Source organism: Pristiophorus japonicus, chromosome 2 (assembly GCF_044704955.1).
Source record: "Pristiophorus japonicus isolate sPriJap1 chromosome 2, sPriJap1.hap1, whole genome shotgun sequence".
In the NCBI taxonomy this organism is placed as follows: domain Eukaryota; kingdom Metazoa; phylum Chordata; class Chondrichthyes; family Pristiophoridae; genus Pristiophorus; species Pristiophorus japonicus.
Window position 1 is genome coordinate 271020442 of NC_091978.1, and position 23819 is coordinate 271044260.

Here is a 23819-nt window from a genome sequence, read left to right on the forward strand (position 1 = left end):
CTCTGGATGTAGACTATCAGGCCCTGGGGATTTATCGGCCTTCAGTCCCATCAGTTTCCCTAACACCATTTCCTGGCTAATAAGGATGTCCCTCAGTTCCTCCTTCTCGCTAGACCCTCGGTCCCCTAGTATTTTCGGGAGCTTATTCGTGTCTTCCTTAGTGAAGACAGAACCAAAGTACTTGTTTAACTGTTCTGCCATTTCCTTGTTCCCCATTATGAATTCACCTGATTCAGACTGCAAGGGACCTACATTAGTCTTCACTAATCTTTTTCTCTTCAAATATCTATAGAAGCTTTTGCAGTCAGTTTTTATGTTCCCTGCAAGCTTACTCTATTTTCCTCCTCCTAATTAAACCCTTAGTCGTCCTCTGCTGAATTCTAAATTTCTCCCAGTCCTCAGGTTTGCTGCTTTTTCAGGCCAATTTATATGCCTCTTCCTTGGATTTAATACTATTCCTAATTTCCCTCGTTAGCCACAATTGAGCCACCTTTCCTGTTTTATTTTTATGCCAGACAGGGATGTACAATAGTTGTAATTCATCCATATGATCTTTAAATGTCTGCCATTGCTTATCCACCGTCAACCCTTTAAGTATCATTCGCCAGTCTATCCTAGCCAAATCACGCCTCATACCATCGAAGTTTCTTTTCTTTAAGTTCAGGACCCTCGTCTCTGAATTAACTGTGTCGCTCTCCATCTTAATGAAGCATTCTCCCATATTATGGTCAATCTTCCCCAAGGGGCCACGCATGACCAGATTGCTAATTAATCCTCTCTCATTACACAAGATCCAGTCTAGGACGGCCTGATCTCGAGTTGGTTCCTCGACATATTGGTCTAGAAAACCATCCCTTATATACTCCAGGAAATCCTCCTTCACACTATTGGTACCAGTTTGGTTAGCCCAATCAAACCATGATAACTGCTGTACCCTTATTGCACGCGTCCCTAATTTCCTGTTTGATGCCATCCCCAAGCTCGCTACTACTGTTTGATGATCTGTACACAACTCCTACTAACGTTTTCTGCCCTTTGCAGCTCTACCCATATAGATTCCACATCATCCAAGCTAATGTCCTTCCTTACTATTGCGTTAACCTCTTCTTTAACCATTAACGCTACCCCACCTCCTTTTTCTTCCTGTCTATCCTTCTTGAATATTGACTACCCCTGGATGTTGAGTTCCCAGCCTTGGTTACCCTGGAGCCATATCTCTGTAATCCCAATTACATCATACCCGCTAACAGCTATCTGCGCAGTTAATTCGTCCACCTTATTACGAATGCTCCTCACATTGAGACTCAGAGCCTTCAGGCTTGTTTTTTTTAACACTCTTTGTCCTTTTAGAATTATGTTGTAATGTGGCTCTTTGTGATTTTTGCCCTTGATTTTTCTGCCCTCTACTCTTGTTTTTCTCCTTCCTACCTTTTGCTTCTGCCCCCTTTTTTTATTTCCCTCTGCCTCCTTGCATAGGCTCCCATCCACCTGCCATATTAGTTTAACCTCTCCCCAACAGCACTAGCAAACACTCCGTCTAGGACATAGGTTCAGGTCCTGCCCAGGTGTAGACCTTCCGGTTTGTACTGGTCCCACCTCCCCTAGAACCGGTTCCAATGCCCCAGGAATTTGAATCCCTCCTCCTTGCACCATTCCTCAAGCCACGTATTCATCTGAACTATCCTGTAATTCCTACTCTGACGAGCACGTGGCACTGGTAGCAATCCTGAGATTACTACCTTTGAGGTCCTATTTTAAAATTTAACTCCTAACTCCCTAAATTCATCTTGTAGGACCTCATCCCGTTTTTTACCTATATCGTTGGTACCTATATGCACCACGACAGCTGGCTGTTCCCCCTCCCCCTCCAGAATGCATTGCAGCCGCTCTGAGACATCCTTGACCCTTGCACCAGGGAGGCAACATACCATCCTGGAGTCTCGTTTGCGGCCGCAGAATCGCCTGTCTGTTCTCCTTGCATTAGAATCCCCTATCTCTATCGCTCTCCCACTTTTTTTCCTGTCCTCCTGTGCAGCAGAGCCACCCATGGTGCAATGAACTTGGCTGCTGTTGCCTTCCCCTGATGAGTCATCTCCCCCAACAGTACCCAAAACCGTATATCTGTTTTGGAGGGAGATGACCGCAGGGGGGACCCTTGCACTACCTTCCTTCCACTGCTCTGCCTCATGATCACCCATTCCCTATCTGCCTGAGTAACCTTTACCTGCAGTGTGACCAACTCACTAAACGTGCTATTCACGACATCCTCAGCGGATGTTCAGAGTGAGTCAATGCGCAGCTCCAGTGCCGCAATGCGGTCTGTCAGGAGCTGCAGCTGGACACACTTCCTGCACACATAGTAGTCAGGGACACTGGTAGTGTCCCTGACTTCCCATATAGCACAGGAGGAGCATGACACCGGTCTGGGTTCTCCTGCCATGAATTAACCCTTAGATTAACTTAATTTAGTAACAATGCCAAAGTTTTCCTACTGATAAGAAAAGAGAAAAAGATCAAATAAACTCACCAATCCACCAGCCAATCACTTATCCGCTTGGCTGTGACGTCACACTTGGATTTCTTTTTTTACTTCTTTGTTTACCTTCTGCCCCTGCACCTGCACCAGCTAGCTCCTCGAACTCCCGCTGGCTGCTCCTGTGGCCACTCCCCAATGGCCGCGCCCTTTTATGGACCTCTCCAATTGCCGCTGGCACTATATAAATACAAGTCTTCCTTCCATTTGAGAGTTGCTACATGATATTTGATTAAGAATGACTTTTAGTTACTATTTTAATGTGCTGTGTAAATAAATGCTGCATGAGGATTTACAGCTTTGCCAAATTTTCTCCATAAATAGATATTTGGCTGTTTGAGAATCAGGTCTGGTCTGGTCAGTTAAATTTCATTAGAAATCACCAAAACAATACACTCTGCTATAATCTGGTTTCTTTCTGAGATACCCCATAGTCATGTATTCACAGGGTTAGGGATCAGGCATCATCAGCAGAGAATAGAAGATTCCCCACAGAGAATGAAGTAAAATCGAAGGGTAGACTAACCTTCGACTAGTGTCAGGATCCTGGTTACTGGATGGTTACTGAGTGACACTGTCAAGGCTGGGTTCAAGTTCTCTATCCATCCCCTTGGCCAGAGAATCCGAACAAGTGAGGTGAAATTATGCAAGTAAATAGGGCAAGAACCAAAGCAAGAGAGAAATAAATTCAAATTGTAAAAATTAGCAATGATCTAGGCTTGTTTAAAAGTTCACATTTATTGTTTTCATTCTTCAGTGGCCAATCAAATAATTTATAAATCTTTACATTTGTATTCATTTCTCCCTTTCAATATTAATTATTCTGATGTTGGTGTTCTTGAACTTTTTTTTTCAGTCAACCTCTGGAAATCGGACAAAGTATTATGTGTCTTACCGGCGAGGCGAGTTTGTTCAGATGAAATTACCCAAATACGCCCTACCGAAGGTAACCGCTTTATGGAGATCCAGCTCTTTATGAAAATTGCAATATTCATTGCACATGTCTACAATTATATTTTGAAAGTCTTGCGTTTAGAGCATACTTCCTTCCTGTAAAACGTTCGTCTGTCATATCTTTTTGATAACACCCCTAGCGTTATAAAAAAAAAATTATTGTCTGAATCTCCATGAGCAATGCCACAAATGATTTCTAGTTATTCATTGTGTATGTTGCTGTTTAATAGTCACCCATTTGCAACAGTGTAAAGAATAAGAAGCCTGATGTGGACTCACTGTTGTGCATCCTCAACCAGCAGTACCGAGTCAGTGCATATAACTAGAAATAGTGTTGCAGTAGGAATGTTTTGAATGGTGGCCAGGGAATTGATGCCTGGCATACGAGAAATTTGGAGGTGAGAAAAGAAAAAAAAATTAATGGAAAAGAAGATACAAATTCATTTTTGGCTGTTCAGTGATTAAACGAGTGATTAATATAGCAAGAAGTTTCTTAAGCTGGCACAGTTACATTTTGTTAATTTTGTGTAATAACTTCTTGTAAGGCACTTTATCTAATGCTTTTTGAAAGTACAAGTACACCACATCCACTGGTTCTCCCTTATCTACCTGCTCGTTACAACCTCTAAAAACTCTTAACAGATTAATAAATCCATGTTGACTTTGCCTAATCATATTATGATTTTGATAATTAATTTTGTAAAGGAGTCCTTAAAGGGTCTGAGGCCCCTCATTAACAAATATAAGGGGCCAAATGCCCATTTTAGGCGTTTGTCCAGGACCTCTAAATAATGGGCCTCGAGTTCAGCAATGGGACCAATGTTTGCACAGATTGGGCGACTGCTAAATTGATCTGCTTCGCCTCCATTTTTAGCCCAAAAAACGGTTGCAACACATGTCAATTTCTAACTATCCCTCTGTAAAGCTGTTACACTTGCCTTGTCCTGAAGTGTTGTTGAACAACTTCCCCAAATTTATTTGTTTTAACTGTCCTGATTTCATTGAATTTAGCCTGTTTAAAGTTATATACTCAGTTCCTGGTCTTATGTATTTCTGATTTCCAAATTGTGAGAAACTTTTTGGTCGCTGTGCCTCATTGCTGCTGTGACTTTTATTTCCTGTGCAATTTATGGATCATTAACAAATACCAGATCAAGATGATCATTGCCTCTCTCGAATTCCTTGACATATTAGGTCAAGAAGCAGTCATGTGATACATCTTTCGATTCTGACTGTAAACCACTTGGCTCTTCCTAATCTAGATTGGGTTGATTGAAGATTCCCATTAAAATAACTTTCTTGTTTTCACATATCCTTCCTATTCCTGCACAGAGCAAATTTTTCTCCTTATTCTGACCTGGTGGTCTATACCACACCAAGTGTTGGCTTGAAATCTTTTGCATTAAAGAGGGTACAAATTGCCCCTGACCTAAAATGGGACGCACGCACCCTGTGGTTCAGGTCGACTCTTTTGGGAAATTCCGCTCTTTGTTTTTCTTTTGTTTTCATCCGGAAGACGGTCATAATGGGGGGTGGTGACTACGCCTGAGGAGCAAAAACACGCCATTGACAACAACTGAAAGACGGAAGTTGGGGCCAATGCGTATTCACCGGCGCGATGAAGTCATCGCGGCCCCACACCACCAACGGCTCTCCCCTTCACTTAAAGTGGAGAGCCTCCATGCTTTTTAAACTTCGGTCCACTGGGCCACTACGGAGGGTTTCAGCCAGGTCAGTGGCACCTGGCACCCAAGAGGGGGCATAATTGTCGGGCCGACCTGGCAATCGGCCGATTTTTTAAAAATCATGGCGGCAGCGGCAGTGAGCCCTCCCCTTTAAGGAAAGCCGCACGACCATTGCAGAAGGCCACAGCCTCACTGGACCACTGGGGAAAAGGTTGTTTTGGCACTGCCGGGCGGGCTGTTGGGGGGTTAGATCAGTGGTGCGCTCGGTGGTGATGCGCTTAACACTGATTAGCAGCAGAGGAGCAAGCAGTAAGGGGGGGATCGGGGCACCACTGGGAAAACTCGGGAGGGCAATTGGGCTATCAGCGGCCACTCAACCAAAAGCTGCGGCCACTCCACTCCGCAGCATGGCTGACGATTTGCGGTGGTAACAGACCTTAATGAAAGGAGCAATTTTGGCCCCAAGGTGTCTGACCAGAGTAGGTTATTTCGTACCTCTCCATCTCCCACAGGAACAACATCTTTTACCTCCCACTTGTACCTGATTTCCACGTGTACTCTCATTTTTGAACATTTCATACCCCTGAATAATGCATTGATTTCCAAACTCTGGATTAAGCCACATTTCTGATATTCCCACCACTTCATTATTTCCTACTGGTACAACAGCTTCCAGTCCTGGAAAATTATTTCGAATGCTTCTAGTATTCGTGTGGATAACTCTTGTTATAGATTTGCTCTGTTTCGCATTTCACAGTCTGGGTATCTGTGTTCATATCTACCTGTTGAATACCATGGGCTGGATTTTCGGCTCGTTGCACCTCTGTTTGCGTGCCGGAGGGGTAATAAATGGTATTTCTCGGCACAACACCAGGTGTCCAGCTTTTATCACCTGGCCGGCAAATTCAGTCATAGTTTGCGGCGTCGCAAAAACTTACCGCACCGCCCTCTAGTTTCACTGAGATCATGACGTCAATTGTCGTGCAACCCGGATGCAAAATTCGGGTCTAACACCTCATTTAATGCCGGCCCCAGGGAACATCTGAAAAACCTGACATTCCCAGGGTGCAGCAGGCAGTATTGGCGGCATTTTTAAATGGAGGGATGAGGATTCTACATCATAGGTCACATTGACTGCAATTGTAGTGCACATCACACTGCATGAAGCTCCGACTTGCAAATAGCACTTTTATCTGCCATTAAAGTGCCCTTACAAGGTGAGTGAGAAAATTTAATGGGGGCATTACTAGTTTGCCAGCATATCATGCTCCATGCTATTGCCAGGCGGCGTCAAGTTAGAAGAAGGGCTCTTGGCCATGTCAGCCCACGGATGAGGAGAGGTCAAGACGTCTGGGGAGGAGGGCTTATCCCCACCACCGCCGCCCCCCCCCCACGGGTTTACAGGCACCAACGCTCATACCTCCAGCTCTCTGATGAACAGTGTGTGAGAAAGCTGCGCTTCCGAAAGGAAGTGCTGACAGAGATATGCCATCTCTTACAGGCAGCCCGATGGTTGGACTGCTCTGGAGGCAGACTTCAATAATCCCCTCAACAGGTATCTGAATTCATTGTGGTGTGCACAACTTGTACACGTATTTACTGAGGTTTTTACGAAAGTATGAGCCTTACGCTAAACATTCGTAAGACAAAGGTCCTCCACCAGCCTGTCCTCGCCACACAGCACTGCCCCCCAGTCATCAAAATCCATGGCTCGACCCTGGACAACGTGGATCATTTCTCATACCTCACGAGCCTCTTCTCAACAAGAGCAGACATTGATGATGAGATTCAACACTGCCTCCAGTGCGCCACCAAGCTCATGGACTACAGGGCTGTAGTAATACCCGCCCTCCTGTATGGTTCAGAGACATGGACCATGTACAGTAGAGACCAAGTCGCTGGAGAAATATCACCAACGATGCCTCCGCAAAATCCTACAAATCCCCTGGGAGGACAGATGCACCAACATTAGTGTCCTTGACCAGGCCAACATCCCCAGCATTGAAGCACTGACCATACTTGATCAGCTCCGCTGGGCAGCCACGTTGTCCACATGCCAGACACGAGACTCCAAAAGCAAGAGCTCTACTCGGAACTCCTTCACGGCAAACGAGCTCCAGGTGGGCAGAGAAAACATTACAAGGACAGCCTCAAAGCATCCCTGATAAAGTGTGACATCCCCACCCACACCTGGAAGTCCCTGGCCAAAGACCGCCCTAAGTGGAGGAAGAGCATCCGGGAGGATGCTAAGCACCTTGAGTCTCATCGTCGAGAGCATGCAGAAATCAAGCCCAGGCAGCGGAAAGAGCATGCGGCAAATTTGTCCCACCCTCCCTTACCCTCATCGACTATCTGTCCCACCTGTGACGGAGACTGTTCAACCACCTAAGGACTCATTTTAAAAATGGAAGCAAGTCTTCCTCAATTCGGAGGGACTGCCTATGATGATGACAATTTGTATATCATGAGGGGCCAGGCATTGCCAGTGGGAATTACATGCCCACCTCAGGAGGAGGAGGAGAACGATGAAGAGAAGCCTGGCAAGGCCCCCATTGGCTAGCCACACCATCCATGGGGGAGGAAGCATGGAGATGCTGCCGGACCAAGAGTTGTACGCTGCCAGCTCGTAAGAGGGATGGAGCTAATACTGGACACACTATGTGCCCCCATAAAAGGCACATCTCCGGTGAACGTTGGAATGATGCACAAGACACCAATGACAAATGATGAATCATAAATGTTACTGCAACGAAGTCCCAAAACAACCCCACCAAAGTAAAACCATACAATACACAACGTTATGTTGCAGGACACTAAACAAGAATGAAGTTACTTAATGCAACTGAACTATTTTAACGCTGCAATTTTCGGCTTGGGGCACAAAAACTTCCTTGTGTAATGCCTGATTATGCGCCCTGATCATGGAACCTCATTTTTTGCCGAATTTTGCAGATTAGGTTGCAAACTTTTTCCAGGCAGTATCAGGACCACCCCACCGCCATTACCGCCCCGAAATCACAAAAGCAGAAAATTCAGCCCCTTGTGTCCTATGATCTGTCTTATCTGAGATCCTGGCCGCAATTTTCTGGCGTCCGTGCAGGCGAGATTGGAGGTGGCTCGGGAGAAAAATTTGAAATAAATTGGAGCAGGTCAGTAACCCGCCACCATTCCGCTCCCCACTGGCTTTCCCTCGGGCACGTTTGCCAGTTCTGCAGCGACCCGAACGGCAGAGGCAGCCGATCTAATTTAGATTCATTATTAGGTACTTGTACTTATAACCCGACCTTTCAAATTTCCCTGGATGACTGCGGGAATCACGCAGCTTGGGAACCACGTCTGTCAACCTGAGGTGGAAGTTCAGTGGCCATTGATCCAGCTCATTACTGCACAGCGTGGAAAGTACAATAAATAATCCCACCTGACACCCCGTCATTTTCCTAAAGCAGATGTTGTTGCTCAGTGCTTTGTCAGCACAGATTTAGCTTTCTAGAGGTGTTCTTTTCAGCAAAGTTGGGATCCACAGTCACTTCATTGGTACAACCTATCACACCATTGACAGCTTACTTCTCTCATCTCTACTTGACCCGCAATCTATTACATAAGCATGGGTTCAGTTTATACTGTCTGACCGTGGTCCTGAGAATCGGACCATGAGGAGCCTCAACACCTGCGGCACCAAGAACACCACCACCAACCGACTCCTCAACCACCTGATGCTGCAGAAGACAGAGGGCATCAGCACAGGGCTGCACCACACCAGAGGCAATACCCTGAACACAGGGTATGCAGGCAGTGGATGAGCTTCCTCAACGTGACTGAGCAACAGTGCCAAAGGAGGCTCAGGCTATCATGCCAGGTCGTCGTAGACATTTTCAGATTGCTGGAGCAAAACCTGCAGCCCAGAGGAGTAGCTGGACAAACCTTACCAGTGGCTGTCAAAGTCACCAGCGCCCTCAACTTCTTCGCCTCAGGCTCCTCAGGGACGTGCAGCAGGCATTTGCAGTATCTCACAGTCGGCCACCCACAGATGCATCACACAGGTCACCAATGCTCTGTTTGACAAGTCAGCCAAATACATCAACTTTACCACTGATGAAGCTGATGTTACTGATCGGGAGCTTCGGCTTTGCCGGTCTGGCTGGCTTCCCACGGGTGCAGGGGGTCATCGGCTGTACATGTAGTGATCAAGGCACCCCATCATCACCCAGGAGTCTTTGTCAACCACAAGGGCTTCCACTCCCTCAATGTGTAGCTCGTCTCCAACCATAGGAAGATCATCATGCATGTGTGCGCCAAATTTCCTGGCAGCTGCAATGACTCGTCCTGCGCCAGCCCACCCTCCCTATGCTCTTCACTCCTCCAAACAGCCTTTCTGACTGACTGCTTAGAGACCAGGGCTATCCATTGAAGACGTGGCTCATGACACCCTTGAGGAGGCCAAGTACTGAGGCCGAGGAGATTTCTAATGAAAGCCACATTTCCACCAGATGTGTCATAGAGCAGACAATAGGCATGCTGAAAATACGCTTCAGATGCCTTGACAGATCTGGAGGAGCTCTTCAGTACACACCAGCCAGGGCCTTCAGAATTGCATGATCTGCTGCGTCTTGCACAACATAGCGGCCCAGAGATTGCGGTCGGATGCCTTCGACCGCATAAAAATCTGCAAAAGTAGCTGGTGGTCCCAGAGGAATGAACACTTCGGCTTCAAGGCCTAGATGTGCAGCCCAGTGCATGCACTTCGCACGCCTACCCCCGGAACTTGTGGGGCCTCTTCGGGCACGTGTGCACATCATACTTACCCGGAGAGGCAGCAAATTATGGCCCAGCGCAGCAGCGAGGATTAGTGCTGAATGAGGAGCAAGGCTCTGAGTGCACAGCCTCTTCAGAGGAGGAAGAGAAGCATCAAATGGAAGATGAGGAGAAGGAGCAGGAGTAGCCGGAGCCTGTGGTCCAGATCCCATCAGCACCCGAGCACACTGCCCCCGGGAGTCCAGGGCTGTCCTCATCATAGCCAGATTTACTTATCAGGCATTACGTTCATATGGCTATCATATACTATGCCATGCTCCCAACACCCCACAGCAACACCATAAAGCATCCTTACAATGACCAAGCCATTCCTTACACACTGAACACCATTGCTGGAGGTAACGTTATATCTCACCAGTCACTCCAACTCACTAAGCCACTTCCAAAGTTGCAGACAGAATTGGCCATGTGTGAAAGTGGTGAAAATAATCATTTTTATCTATGACATCAGATTAATGTAAACGTCACACAAACAGTTGTTAAAACACCCAAGTGCTTCCTCTTGTGCATCTACTTGTGTTTCATCTTTCTCTTACGTGTGCTTCTATGAAGCGCTACCCCTGTGGCTTCAGCAGAGGTAGAGGCAGCCTGCTCACTTCCCTGCTGTGTCTGCATAGACACTTTTGGCAGACGGCCTCTGGGTTTTGGAGCCTATGGAGGTCCTGCCAAAGACTGCTCCTCCTGCGGCTGTGCAGGGGCAGACTTGGCCATTGCGATCCCAGGAGGCATCTGGGGCTCTGACTGAGGGGGAGGCAATGGGGGAGAAGTATGAACACTTTGAGAGGAGCCCCCACTTCCATGTCCCCTCTCACCGTCATCCCTCTCATGGGCCACCTGCACTTCGCTACTAGCAAGAAGCTGGAGAGCACTTTGTTGCACAGCAGTAGGTCCATGAGGACCCAAGTCTATATTGACATCCCTCCTGCAGAGGAGGTGTTTGAGCGTCTGCCTTTTATTCTCCATTGATAGCACATGCTCATGTGAGTGGTGCATTAGCTGCTCCATATAGGTGGCCATCCTTTCCATGGAAAAGCATACACTCGTTCATCGCTTGCCAAACAGTGGGGTTCATGTTGGAGATGGACTCCTCCATTCTCTGCACATTTGAAGACATCGCAGTCACAAAACCTGTCAGAGCCTCCTGCACTTTTTCCTGCACCTCCAGGAACACCCTATTTCTGCATGGCCCCCAAGGCTCAGTGTCTGCATGCAGCTGAGCAGAACTGGGAGCGTCCTGCGCCCTTTGGCGAGAAATCTCCACTGTTGTCCCTGTCTCCACCATCTCCTCTTACTCACTTGTGACTTGTGACACACAAGGTGACAACACTGCTTTATTTCACGTAGGACCCACCGAGGTGGGCTGGGTACGCTTATGCCTGGTGATGGTGTAGCCTCAGAGGCTGGAGGTTCCTCTGAGGAGTAGTCTTCCTCTTCTTCATGGACAGATTGGGGTTAGGTTGGGTTCTTGATGGACATGTGGGAGAGTAAAGAAATTATTTAGAAATGCCATATCAAGAATGGGTAATGATACAGTTATGCACATGATGAACATTCACTCGCTGCTGACATCAGTCCCCATATGAGTGACTGTTGTATGCCATGTGGTTGTATGAGACGTAATTCTGTCACCAGGTTGCTGAGATGTCCCAACCTCTCTGTCTACCACCTCCAGCTGCTCTGCAACTCCTGATACTTCCAGGGCGAACACCTCTGTTGCAGTTAAGGTAGCCAATGATGGAGGGCCATCTCCGATTCTCTCTCTCTCCCTCTTATTGTGGGCTCTCTTCTCCTGTAAGGAGAGAAAGAAGAGAACTATGTTAAAAGTGATGGAATGAGCATTATGGATGGATGAGTAACATTTTTAGAGAGCGACTTTGATGGAGTGGGGTGCCAATGCCAAATGGCCTCCTTGTATGCTGTTAGTTGGTATGATTGCATTAGGATGAGGGTGAGTGTGGGGTGGTTTGTCAGATGGGGATGTGATAATGTAGATAGAGAGGGATGGGTGGCTATGCTGGTGTGAATAATGATGTGGGTGTAATGAGAGGCACAGCAGGATGAAGTTGAGTGTGACTTTATACTTACCTTTCTTGATCTAATGAGCTCATGAAGCTTTTCCGGCACTGCAACCAGGACCTCCTGAACATATCCCTGCTGTTGTCCTCCTCTGCTATTTGGGGCCAGGCTCCTTTGGTCTACTGGGGAGGTCTCTTCCGCCCATCCAAAGAGAAGAGGACCTCCCTGTGTTCTCTCACTCCCTCCACAAGCATATGGAGGGAGTCATCTGAGAACCTGGGTGCAGCCATCTGCCTCTGTGCAGCCACACTTGTGTAGTGACTGCACACTCCCAGATCAACCTTCAAATGCAATGTGGCCATGGCCCCTTTAAATATCCCGGCTGAAAACGCATCATCAGTGACATCATAGACCTGCACCATTTAATTGGGCCAGGTAATGCACAGGGCTGCCTTAATAGGCACCATTAATGTTACGTATTTAACCCTTTGTAACCTGCATCACACCTGACCACCAGAGGGCCCACCTGTTGGAGTCCCAAGGGATCCCAGCATCCCTTGGGAGCACAGTATATAAGCAGGCTACCCACGAGGTACTTGCACTCTGGAATTGCAATAAAGGAGCTAAGGTCACACAGTACTCAGTCTAACCATTTATTATGAGTGTAACAATTAATACAAAGTCGATCTCAGGAGGGAATTGGAATGAGGGGCAGGATTGCGATCCGCCACGCTGACCGCCTGTATCTGACCCATCAGGTACAGAAAATTCCGGCCCCTGTGTCTTCTTTGCACTCCCTACCACCTATTTGCTTTAAATGATTTTCTATTATTGGCTCAATGTCCTGCTTGCTTTAAATGTAGCCAATCTCTCCTGTGCCAATCTTTTTTTATTCTGGAAAGATTTCCAGTTACTCCATTGACACACATGGCTAGATTTATTGCCTTTCATTAAGTGTATTATTCTGAACTTTTAGAGATTTTATCCCGGTGATCATTGATGCCAACAGGTGAAACAGTTATCTTGATGGTGTTAGCAAAGGTGTTAATGAGTTGTAGTTGAGGCAGGAGGGGAGCGGGTAGGTCCGAGGGCCTCCTTGTAGGACTGCTCCTGGGCACAGCCAAGGGTGCCATCAGCCGGTCCAGGCAGCGGGCGGTCGAGGGGGTCGTTCAGCCTGACTGCCTGCCGCTCTTCCGTGCTTACATCCGGGCCAGGGTGTCCTTAGAGATGGAGCACGCGGTGTCCACCGGTACGCTCGCGGCCTTCTGCGAGAGGTGGGCACTGAAGGGACTGGAGTACATTATCACCCCCGGCAACCAAATTTTAATTTGATTTTACATGTTTTAAAGTTTAATTTGTTTTAATTGCTGGGTTTTTAGTGTACCCCTCCCCTTTTATAGGGGGCACTTGTAAAATATATAATTTGAATGCCCCAAAAGAAATCACAGAAAAACCCCCACAAAAAAACCCAAAAAACCAAAATATATAAAAAAAGAGGGCAGTTAAAAGTGTCTGGAGTGTCCCCCAGATCGGGGGGGGGCACTTGATTTAATGTTTATTTTGTTCCCCCCCCCAAAGAGTTGTAGTTGAGGCAGGTTGAAGAAGCTCATTTAGCCAGGACAGTGAATTCATTTCTATAACAAAATGAAAACACTGGAGGCTGGAAAGCGGGGACAAAGGAATGCTGGGAACACTCAGCAGGTCAGGCAGCATCTGTGGACTGAGTGTTTCTCTCTCCGCAGATGCTGCCTGATCAGCATTTTCTATTTTTATTTCAGTGAATTAATTTACCATTTAAAAAAAAACTAAACTAGTGAAGATTTGAACAAGGGGGCTGCCCATCTGGTCTCTTCAACTGGGATAGATGAACGATTCAAAGAGAAAACCAGTATTAAAACTCTGACAAAAATTGGGATAAAAAAAATGAAAACAGTGCAGAGCAATGACTATTGTTTGCTGAAGAAAAAGCTGCTCTTTAATTTGTCAATCAAGCATTGATGTCACTGCCAGTCAAAATGGTGTTGCCTTTCATTGGCATTTACAGTGTTGCACACCTCAAGTCTGATTGAAGTGAAATGTTTCAATTACCTTTTCACTTGGCATCACAAGAATCTGAACAGATAGGAGATCACTTGACACGGCCTGCTTGCCTCTGCTGAAGGGAGTTCATGTGCACAAGGTGTAATGAATGCTTCTCGCAGTAGATTTTAAACATCTTTGTTCGAATTTTATTTGTTCCAACAATGTTTTTGATATAAGCACAGCTTTAAAAATAAATGCTTTTTCCCCATGCACACATTTTTCTCTCTTTGAAGGCTTAAGTTCATATTTTCATGTTGGGTACCTCCTATTCAGAGTGATAGAGTATTCCAAAAATGTATCAAGCAAGGTAAAACATAGGGGTTAACTAAAAGGCAATTAGATGTGAATGAACTTTGAGAAGCAAAAAGGTAATTCCTCACCCCGAGCTTTGTGAAATCTTCTTGTAACCCCAACTGGCTGTATGTGTATGTGTATGTATGGGGACATTGAACAAAGACAAGTTTGAGCTCAGCTGTATTGCTCTCCACACTCAAATAATGTGTTGACACTCACTGTCTAGACTTATGAAGAATGGTGATCTCGAACGTTGTTATCACCTGTGGCATTGAACCCCAGCATGAGTCATCATCTCTCCCCCCGCCCCCCCCCCCTTTTAGCCAGGGGGCACTTGTATATTTTCTGTTTTTAGTGCCCTAAAGCCCCCCCCCCTCCCCAAAAAAAGGGGCACTGGAAAAACAATGTATTTTGGAGTGTGACCCCCCCCTTGCAGGGGGCATTTGCTTAAAGTGCACAACTAAAATAGTTGAGTCATCATCTCCAGGCAATGCATTACCATTTATAGGATAGGAGGAGAGAAAATTTGGGTGTGAAAGTAAAATTAAAGTTGTATTACATCATTAATGAAATCCTAGATATAATTGTGGTCCTCTCTCTCCGAGTTATGGGGTGCACAATATCCCAAATACTGCTTTTGAGCTGCATTGGATTTCAATTGCAATTAGTTAATGGTGGAGTCTAATCAAAGAAAGCTACTAAAAATCAAAAAAATATATAAGCATTTGCTTTTAAATAATAAACAATCATTTATCAGTCTGGAGACTGCCTTTTAACTCTCTAATAGGAAGTATCAAAATGATTCAGAGCTCTTTAAGACATTTGAGTCACGAGAAAGTGATCTAAAATCCATATTAAGAAAACTTCAAACAACAGTCTTTAAAAGAAGGCAACCGTTGTAGTTAGAACAGAAATTTTATCAGTGGACCCTCAAACCCGTTAAAAAGCAATTTTTGCACAGTAGCTTACTTAGTGTTTTGAACGATTAAAGGTTTTTTAGACAGGCAGTAAATCACTGTCACAGTACTGATCAGAATTTCCTTCCATTGTAAATTGACCAAGTTCTGAAATGAGCTTGCAGATTAAATCACAAATTGATGGATATATTTGTTTGAAATGTTAGTGTGATAGCTAAGCTTTAATAGGGCGGCACTGACTGCCACACATCGCGTATGATCATCAATCACTGTTTCCCTTTGGTCGCTGACAGAGAGACAAAAACCATTCGAAGCTTGAATAGCTTCTCTTGCATTAAGAGCCAATCAGGCAAACCACCGGCTTGGGCAAGTAGAATTGTAACGGCACATCAGCCACACTTAGCTGGAAGGGCCAATGGCAAATAGTATTGGATAAATTCTACACACCCGGATTCTGCAGCGTACCGTTGAAGATACATTTGTGAGGCATTCTACTTCAACAAAGTGCGCACCACTTCGATTTTATATTTGTTTTTTTATTAAAAAGAGATCTGCATAATGTTGTATTAAGTTTAACCTGACGTCAACCTATTGTGTAAGAAAACTATCACTATTCTGGTCAAGGAGTACATTTTAAGGAAGCAGTCCCAACACTTTAAAATAAAGATACAAATACTTCATTTAAGAATGAGAAATTGCCATTTGTTTACTGTATCAGTGATTAGTAAATGTTTTTGATTTTGGAGAGCATTGATGAATCAAGTCTTTTAGGTACATTCCACATCCTAGGTCAGATTCAGAATGTGGGACTGTGCTTTGATGGGATGAATAGCCTCTGTTCTATCCCATTTTGAAATGATCCACCCAGGATTACAGATATCTCCGAGCCATCTTGAAATGTGCTGTGATGGTTTTTTTATATTGCAACCTGTGAGAGGTGTTTTAACTTTTATTTTCTTCCCATTTGGTTCTCTCCATTCCTGACTCTTGCCAGGATGCAGTTCTTTGGGTGCAGGCCACCCTCTGGTAACTCTTGATGTGTGAGCTTGGTCAGCAGGCTATTCAAGCCTGCTCTTAATTGGGCCTCGGGCCTTATCTAAATAATATGGGCAAGCTGCCGACCCTTGTTGTGGCTCCGCAGGCAGCTCCCAGACTGGTGATTTGCAATTTAGGCTGCCTGCCTCTTTTTTTGTTCAGGTGACCTTGGCGGAGAAAGAGGAACAACGATAACCAATTTGTACCCTATAGTTTGTACTGTTATAAACTGTCTATAAGGGGTGAACAACCATCTTGTCACCAGCAAACCAACAACTCAAAACAGACAAGTTACCTGGGAAATGACTTCACAAGGGTGGACTTATCTATGGCGCATACAATGATGGTCTACGGTGCAAATTGCTTAATCAGCCTTTCACAACTGCATTGACTTTGTGCAATAGTATAAAATGGGTAATAGCGAGATGGCTACCCATTTAATATTTTTCTTGATTTTTATTTTTATTTCCTTCAATGGAAATAGAAATTGGGAGAGATGTAAAACAGGCTGATGATTCACTATCACCCATTTTAAATTGTCACGCAAAGTCAAGATCTACCCCATTGAATCCTAAACATGTTTACTATTGTCAGAGATTTCCCATCATTCAATATTGGTGAATAGCTATATTGATAAGAGAAGCAGTTGTCTGATAATTTTGTATAAGGATACTTGCAAGTCACCTGGTCACTGATCAAAGCATAGGCCCCAGCGTGGGATAGGGACTTTGATTGACAGCTGTTTCTGAGTACTTTTGAATAGGGGACAGGATCATTGGCTGAAGCCCTCTGCGGCTGATAGTTGGAAGCAGAAAACTCTTGGCAATTATATAAATTATATTAGCAATCACCACAGTTTCAGGGAGCAAAGAGTATTTGAATCTTACAACCACCAACTGTGGGATGGAGGGGTCATTTTAACCTAGCACACCCAATGGGAAACTGACTGCTTTGATTGGCCACCCATTTTACACCAATCTGTTTTACTTTCTGTTGAAGAATATTGGATTTTAAGATGCAGTCAGTTTCATAGTGGCATTAGTAGAGGTCCAGTGGCAGGATTGAACAGTCCTCTGGAATGTAGATAGTCAGTACTCTGGGATACCTATTTGACAATAGGGAAAACAAGTTATTTTTAAAAACAGGAACAGTCACCAAAAAAAAACATTCTTGCAAGTAGTTCAGAAATGTTAAATGGCAACTAAACCTCAAATGGCCCTGGGAATCCTCAACAGACTCCATACCCCATGAACTCTCATTGCCATCAAGAAAGGAGACAAACACTGGATCAATGAGGAGTATAGAGAAAGAATGCCAGGTGCAGCACCAGGCGTATCGGAAATGAAGTGCCAACACAGGACTGCATGTATGCTAAACAGCAATCCTGCAACCAATGGATCAGATCAAAGGTCTGCAGTCCTGCCACATTCAGTCGTGAATAGTGCTGAACAATTAAGAAACTAACGGGACAAGGAACATTCCCATCCTCAACGATGGGGGAGCCCAGCACGTGAGTGTAAAAGACAAGGCTGAAGCGATTACAATCATCTTCAGCCAGAAGTGCCAAGTGGAAAATCCATCTCCGCCTCCACCAGAGGTCCCCAATTTCACAGAAGCCAGTCTTCTGCCAATTCGATTCACTTCACGTGATATTAAGAAACGACTGAGTGCACTGGATATAGCAAAGGCTATGGATCCTGACCAGATCTTGGCTATATTGCTGATGTCCTATGCTCCAGAACTAGCCATGCTTCTATCCAAGCTGTAACAGTACACCTACAACACTCGTATCTACCTGACAACGTTGAAAACTGCCCAGGTATGTTCTGTCCAGAAGAAGCAGGACTGATCCAACCCAGCCAATTATTGCCCTATCAGCCAATTTGCAATCATCAGCAAAGTGATGGAAGGAGTTGTCGACAGTGCTATCAAGCGGCATTTACTCACCAATTACCTGTTCAATGATGCTTACTTTAGGGTCTGTAAGGACCAGTTGATTTCAGATCTTCTTGCAGCCTTGGTACAAACATGGTCAAAAGAGCTGAATTCCAAAGGTGAGGTGAGAGTGACTGCCTTTGACATAGCATTTGACTGAGTGTGGCAACAAGCAGCCCTGGTAAAATTGAAGTTAATGGGGATCAGAGGCTGTTTGCTGATGATTTCACCATGCTCAGATCCATCAGGATTTCCTCAGTTAATGAGGCAGTGCATGGCTGCATGCAGCTTGACCTGGACAACATGCAGGCTTGGGCTGATAAATTGAAAGTAACATTCGTGCCACAAAAGTGTCAGGCAATGACCATCTCCAACAAGAGAGAATCTAGTTGCCTTCCTTTGACATTCAACGACATTACCATCGCCAAATTCCCACCATCAGCATCCTGGGGGTCACCATTGACCAGAAACTCAACTGAAGCAGCCACATGAATGGCTGGTCAGAGGCTGGGTATTCTGCGTTGAGTAGCTCATCTCCTGACTCCCCAAAGCCTTTCCACCATCTACAAGGCATAAGCCAGTAGTGTGATGGAATAGGAACAAAAGTAGGTCATTTAGCCCCTCGAGCCATTTCTGCCATTCAATGAGGTCATGGCGAGTCTGTGACCTAACTTCATATACCCGCTTTTGGCCCATATCCCTTAATACATTTGATTAGTAAAAATCTATCAATCTCAGATTTAAATTAACAATTGATCTAGCATCAGTTGCTGTTTGTGGAACAGAGTTCCAAAGTTCTAACACCCTTTGTGTGTAGAAGTGCTTCCGAATTTCACTCCTAAAAGATCTGGCTCTAATTTTTAGACTATGCACCCTAGTCCTAGAATCCTTAACCAGCAGAAATAGTTTATCTCTAGCTACTCTATGTTCCCCTTAATATCTTGAAAACTTCAATCAAATCACCCTTTAACTTTTTAAACTAGGGAATAAAACTCTAATTTGTGTAATCCCTCCTATCTTGGTAAACCTACGCTGCACTCCCTCCAAGGCCAATATATCCTTCTGAACTGCTCATAGTACTCCAACTGTGGTCTAAACAGAGCTTTGTATAGCTGCAGCACAATTTCTACTCCCTTGTATTCTAGTCCTCAAGATATAAAAGCTTGCATTCCATTAGCCTTTTTAATTATTTTCTGTACCTGTCCATGACATTTTAATGATCTATGTACCTGGACCCCCAAGTCTCTTTGGACCTCCACTGTTTTTAGCTTTTCACCATTTAGAAAGTACTCTGCTCTATTCTTTTTAGGTCAAAAATGCCTACATTGAAATCCATTTGACACAGTTTTGCCCATTCATTTATTTTATCAATATCCCTTTGTAATTTTATGCTTTTATCTACATTGTTGTTCTTTGTGTCATCAGCAAATTTGGATATGTGGCTTTCTATGCCATAATCTGAGCTGTTCATACATATTATGAATAGTTGAGGCCACAATACAGATTTTTGTGAGACACCATTAGTCACATCCTGCCAATTAGAATACCTGCCCATTATCCCTACTCTCTCTCTCCTGATGATCAATGAACTTCCTAACCAGGTCAATAATTTGCCTTCAATTCAATGGGTTTCAACCTTAGTTAACAGTCGCTTATGAGGAACTTTATCAAATGCCTTCTGGAAGTCCAAATAAATAACATCCATAGACATTCCCCAGTGCACTGCCTTAATCACATTCTTCAAAAAATGTAATCTGGTTTGTCAGACATGACCTACCTTTTGCAAATCCATGCTGACTCTCTGCTCAACTGAAAATTTTCAGGTGTTCAGTCACCCTATCCTTAATTATAGACTCTAAGTAATTTCCCAACAACAGATGTTAGGCTAACTGGTCTATAATTCCCTAGTTTCTCTCTCATCCCATTCTTAAATAGTGGAGTGACATGCACAGTTTTCCAATCTAAAGGGACGGTTCCTGAATCGAGAGAACTTTGGAAGATTATAGTTGGGGCATCTGCAATGTGCTCACCTACTTCCTTTAAAACCCTGGATGGAAACCATCTGGTCCTGGGGATTTGCCACTCTTTTATACCATTATTTTCTTCATTACTGCTATTTTGCTTATGTTCATTTTATTGAGTCCCTGTCCCTGATTCACTATTACCTTCCTTGGGATTTCCAGCATGCTGTCCTCTTCCTCTACTGCAAATACTGGTACTAAGTAATCATTCAATATGTCCACCTTCTCCTCATTATCATTACAATGTCACTGATATCAGCTTACAAGGGGCCAACATTGCTCCTGACCACCCTCTCTTTCCAAGTATAATTGTAAAAATTCTTGCGGTTGATTTTGAAATCCCTTGCAAGCTTATTTTCCTACTCCCTTTTTGTAGCTCTGTTTTATCAGCCTTTGCTGTTCTTTGTATCTTTCCCATTCACCAGGATCTGTGCTTTTTTTTGTATTTTTGTATGCTTTTTCTTTTAGTTTTATGCTGCCCCTTAGCTCATTAGTCATCCATGGTCCCTCAGAGGTAAAAACTGGTTCTGTATCACGTTAAATTATTTTTTGAACATCTCCCACTGATCTGTTATTTTACCCATTAACAGAACTGTCCAGTCTCATCCTGTTGAAGTTGGCCTTACCTAAATCTAGAATATTAGTAGCTGTTTCGCGTTTCTCCCTTTCAAACACTATGTTGAACTTGATCATGTTATGATCACTATTGAATACATGTTCACGCACAGTTAGGCTGTTAACTAAATCTGGCTCATTTCTCATTACTAAGTTTAATATGTCATGGCCCCTTGTTGGTTCTTGAACATTGTTATATCTTCAGTACAACTCACAAACACACACAAGCCTTAAGATGACAGAACACTTCGAAACTCTAGTCAGGTGACCTGTTCCCTCTTTATTTGTGCACAGCACTGGCTGCAGTGCTACGGTAGTCCACAGGTGGCGCTATATATATTACACTTCTCCCTCCTTAATGAAGAAGTAATTATAACAACATAATCATATAACTTGCATGGTTATACATAACAAAAGATATGGACTTATTTTACAAATCGAGCTTAACCACTTGTTTTCTGTTTTGAAGAGGCTACCTTCACTCTCAAACAGAACCTTCCAAACATGGTGTTGAATTTAAACTCATTCGAGGTTGATCCTGAGGAAGGTTTTCCCCCAAGGGATGCCCTTGATTTCCAGTTGAACTCTCTCTCCTTTACTCTACCTCTATCAAAGTAACTGCGTGCAAAACTCTTGGTCAAGCACCTTCCCAGGTGCTGGTCATGGAGGTCTCCTAATAATTTGGACCTGAATTTATTTGGTATACCACTCTTGCACCCCACATTATACAATCTTTATCGACTGATAATTCATTCTTACAAATGAAGAATGGATGAATGTCTTTACCTGGTTTGGTCAGCCATTTGCAATATAATCAGACATCTTTGTCATAACTGGGTCACGTTTGGTTCCTCTGCCAATCTCTTCAGCTGTGACTGGCAGTTCATCAATGTATGAAAAATAGAAGGGGGCACTTGTAAATTTACGGTTTTAGTGCCCCAAAAAACCCACAAAAAAATCACCAAAAAAAATACAAAAAAATATATAAAAAGGGCAGTGATAAGTGTTTGGGGCACTTGATTTAACTGTTTTATTTTTGTTTCCAACAAAAAGAGTTGTATGAAAAATAGAACACTTCTTCCCTATCGGGTGTAACTTGTGATAGGGAAGGCAATCTAGACATAGTATCAGCATTACTGTGATCAGCTGATCGTTTGTATTCAATATCATATGTATATGGTCACAAAATCAAAGCCTATCTCTGCATTCGGGCTGCAGCTAATGTTGGAACTGGGGACTTTGGATGGAGGATTACTGTCAGGGGCTTATGGTCCATAATGATGATAAACTTATGACCATACAGGTTTGACCTCCAAAATCCGGAGTTCCGGAATCCAGAATGTTACGGAATGCGGACTCTGGACAGATTGGTGGCAGGTTCGTCCGGAATCCGTAAAATGTTCTGGAATCCGGACACCCTGCCAAACCGTTTCCACCGCCAGCCGGGTCTAGTGAAAAGTCAAAAAATGAAATCCAGCTACTGTACAGTTAATAACATTGCAAGAATAAAAACGCCAATCCTACCTGTTCCAGGCCAGGTCTTCAGTCACCGCACCACAGCTCCTGGGTCCGTAGAAATTTTGCAAAGCACACAGACCCTTCGATCAGAATCAACTCTGCTCTGCACAGCACACAGACCCTTCAGCCAGAATCAATTGCACAGCACACAGACCCTTCGGCCAGAATCAACCAAGCTCCCGAGCACAGGTCCCCTCCCGCCCACACGCAAGTCCCCGGCCAGACCAACTGCACAGCACACAGACCCTTTGGCCAGAACCAATTGCACAGCACACAGACTCTTCGGCCAGAATCAACTCTGCCCAGCACACAGACCCTTCAGCCAGAATTAACCATGCTCCCATGCGCAAGTCCCCTCCCGCCTGCGCGCAAGTCCCCTACTGCCTGCGCGCAAGTCCCCGGCCAGAACCAACTGCACAGCACACTGCAGCTCCACAAAGCAGCAATTGCGCGATCGGATCGCTACGCCCCATCACTCCAAGTGGAGTTGACCCGACCTCACCCGAGCTGACCTGACCTCACTGTGATTTTAAGTTTGCACACCTGTACATGTACCTGTAATAAAAAATACTACCTGCATCTGTACTGTCCATGCAGTTTTAAATTCAGCATTTAAAAAGAAAAATTAGTGGCATTAAACATTATAGGGCTACCCCAGCTGACCCACCGACACCCCATGATCAGACCCCACCCAACCTGACTCCATTGCTGTGGTGTTTTTCCCGATTAAAGATCTGCACAGGTAAAGATTGTGAATTTGTGTTGTCATTGCAAACATGTCAAAATGGCCAACAGATACAGGTACCTGTATCCCAATGGGTTCAGATAAAGAAAAGAGGAAGCATAGTTCACTTTCAATTGTCAAGAAAGTTGAGTTACTCCAGAGATTAGATAGAGGTGTTTCAGTGAGAAGATTGAGTGAGGAGTATGGTGTTGGACTCTCCACCATCTATGATATTAGAAAACAGAAAGAACAGCTCATGAGGTTTTATGTGGAAAGTGATGTTCATAAGGAAATGAGTAAGAGAAAAAGTATGCATAAGCCGAAATATGATGATTTGGATCGAGCAGTGATGGAATGGTGGCGACAGAGGCAAAGGGAAAAGGATCCTTTGTCTGGCCCAATGGTGGTGCAACAAGCTAAAATATTCCATGCACAACTGGGGATTGAAACTCCATGCGTGTACTCTTCTGGTTGGCTAGCCAAATTTAAAAGGTGTCATGGCATCAGGCAACTGAAGGTATGTGGAGAGAAAACCTCAGCACATCATGAGGCAGCTGAAAATTATATTGATGAGTACATCAAACTAATTGCTGATGAAAACATTTCACCTGAGCAAATGTACAATGCCGACGTGACAGCACTGTTTTGGCGCTACGTACCGCGAAAGACATTAGCAGC

At 44.5% G+C, this 23819-nt stretch overlaps 1 protein-coding gene across 3 annotated transcripts in view; it reads left to right on the forward strand.

Moving 5' to 3' along the window:
• The window catches only part of sorcs2 (sortilin-related VPS10 domain containing receptor 2), a 963539-nt gene that overhangs the window by 744285 nt on the left and 195435 nt on the right, over positions 1–23819 (forward strand). For all 3 annotated transcript variants that reach the window (XM_070871372.1, XM_070871374.1, XM_070871375.1), the window contains exon 8: positions 3390–3479. In XM_070871372.1, the coding sequence (XP_070727473.1) occupies positions 3390–3479 (90 nt within the window). The remainder of the gene's footprint in view (positions 1–3389; positions 3480–23819) is intronic.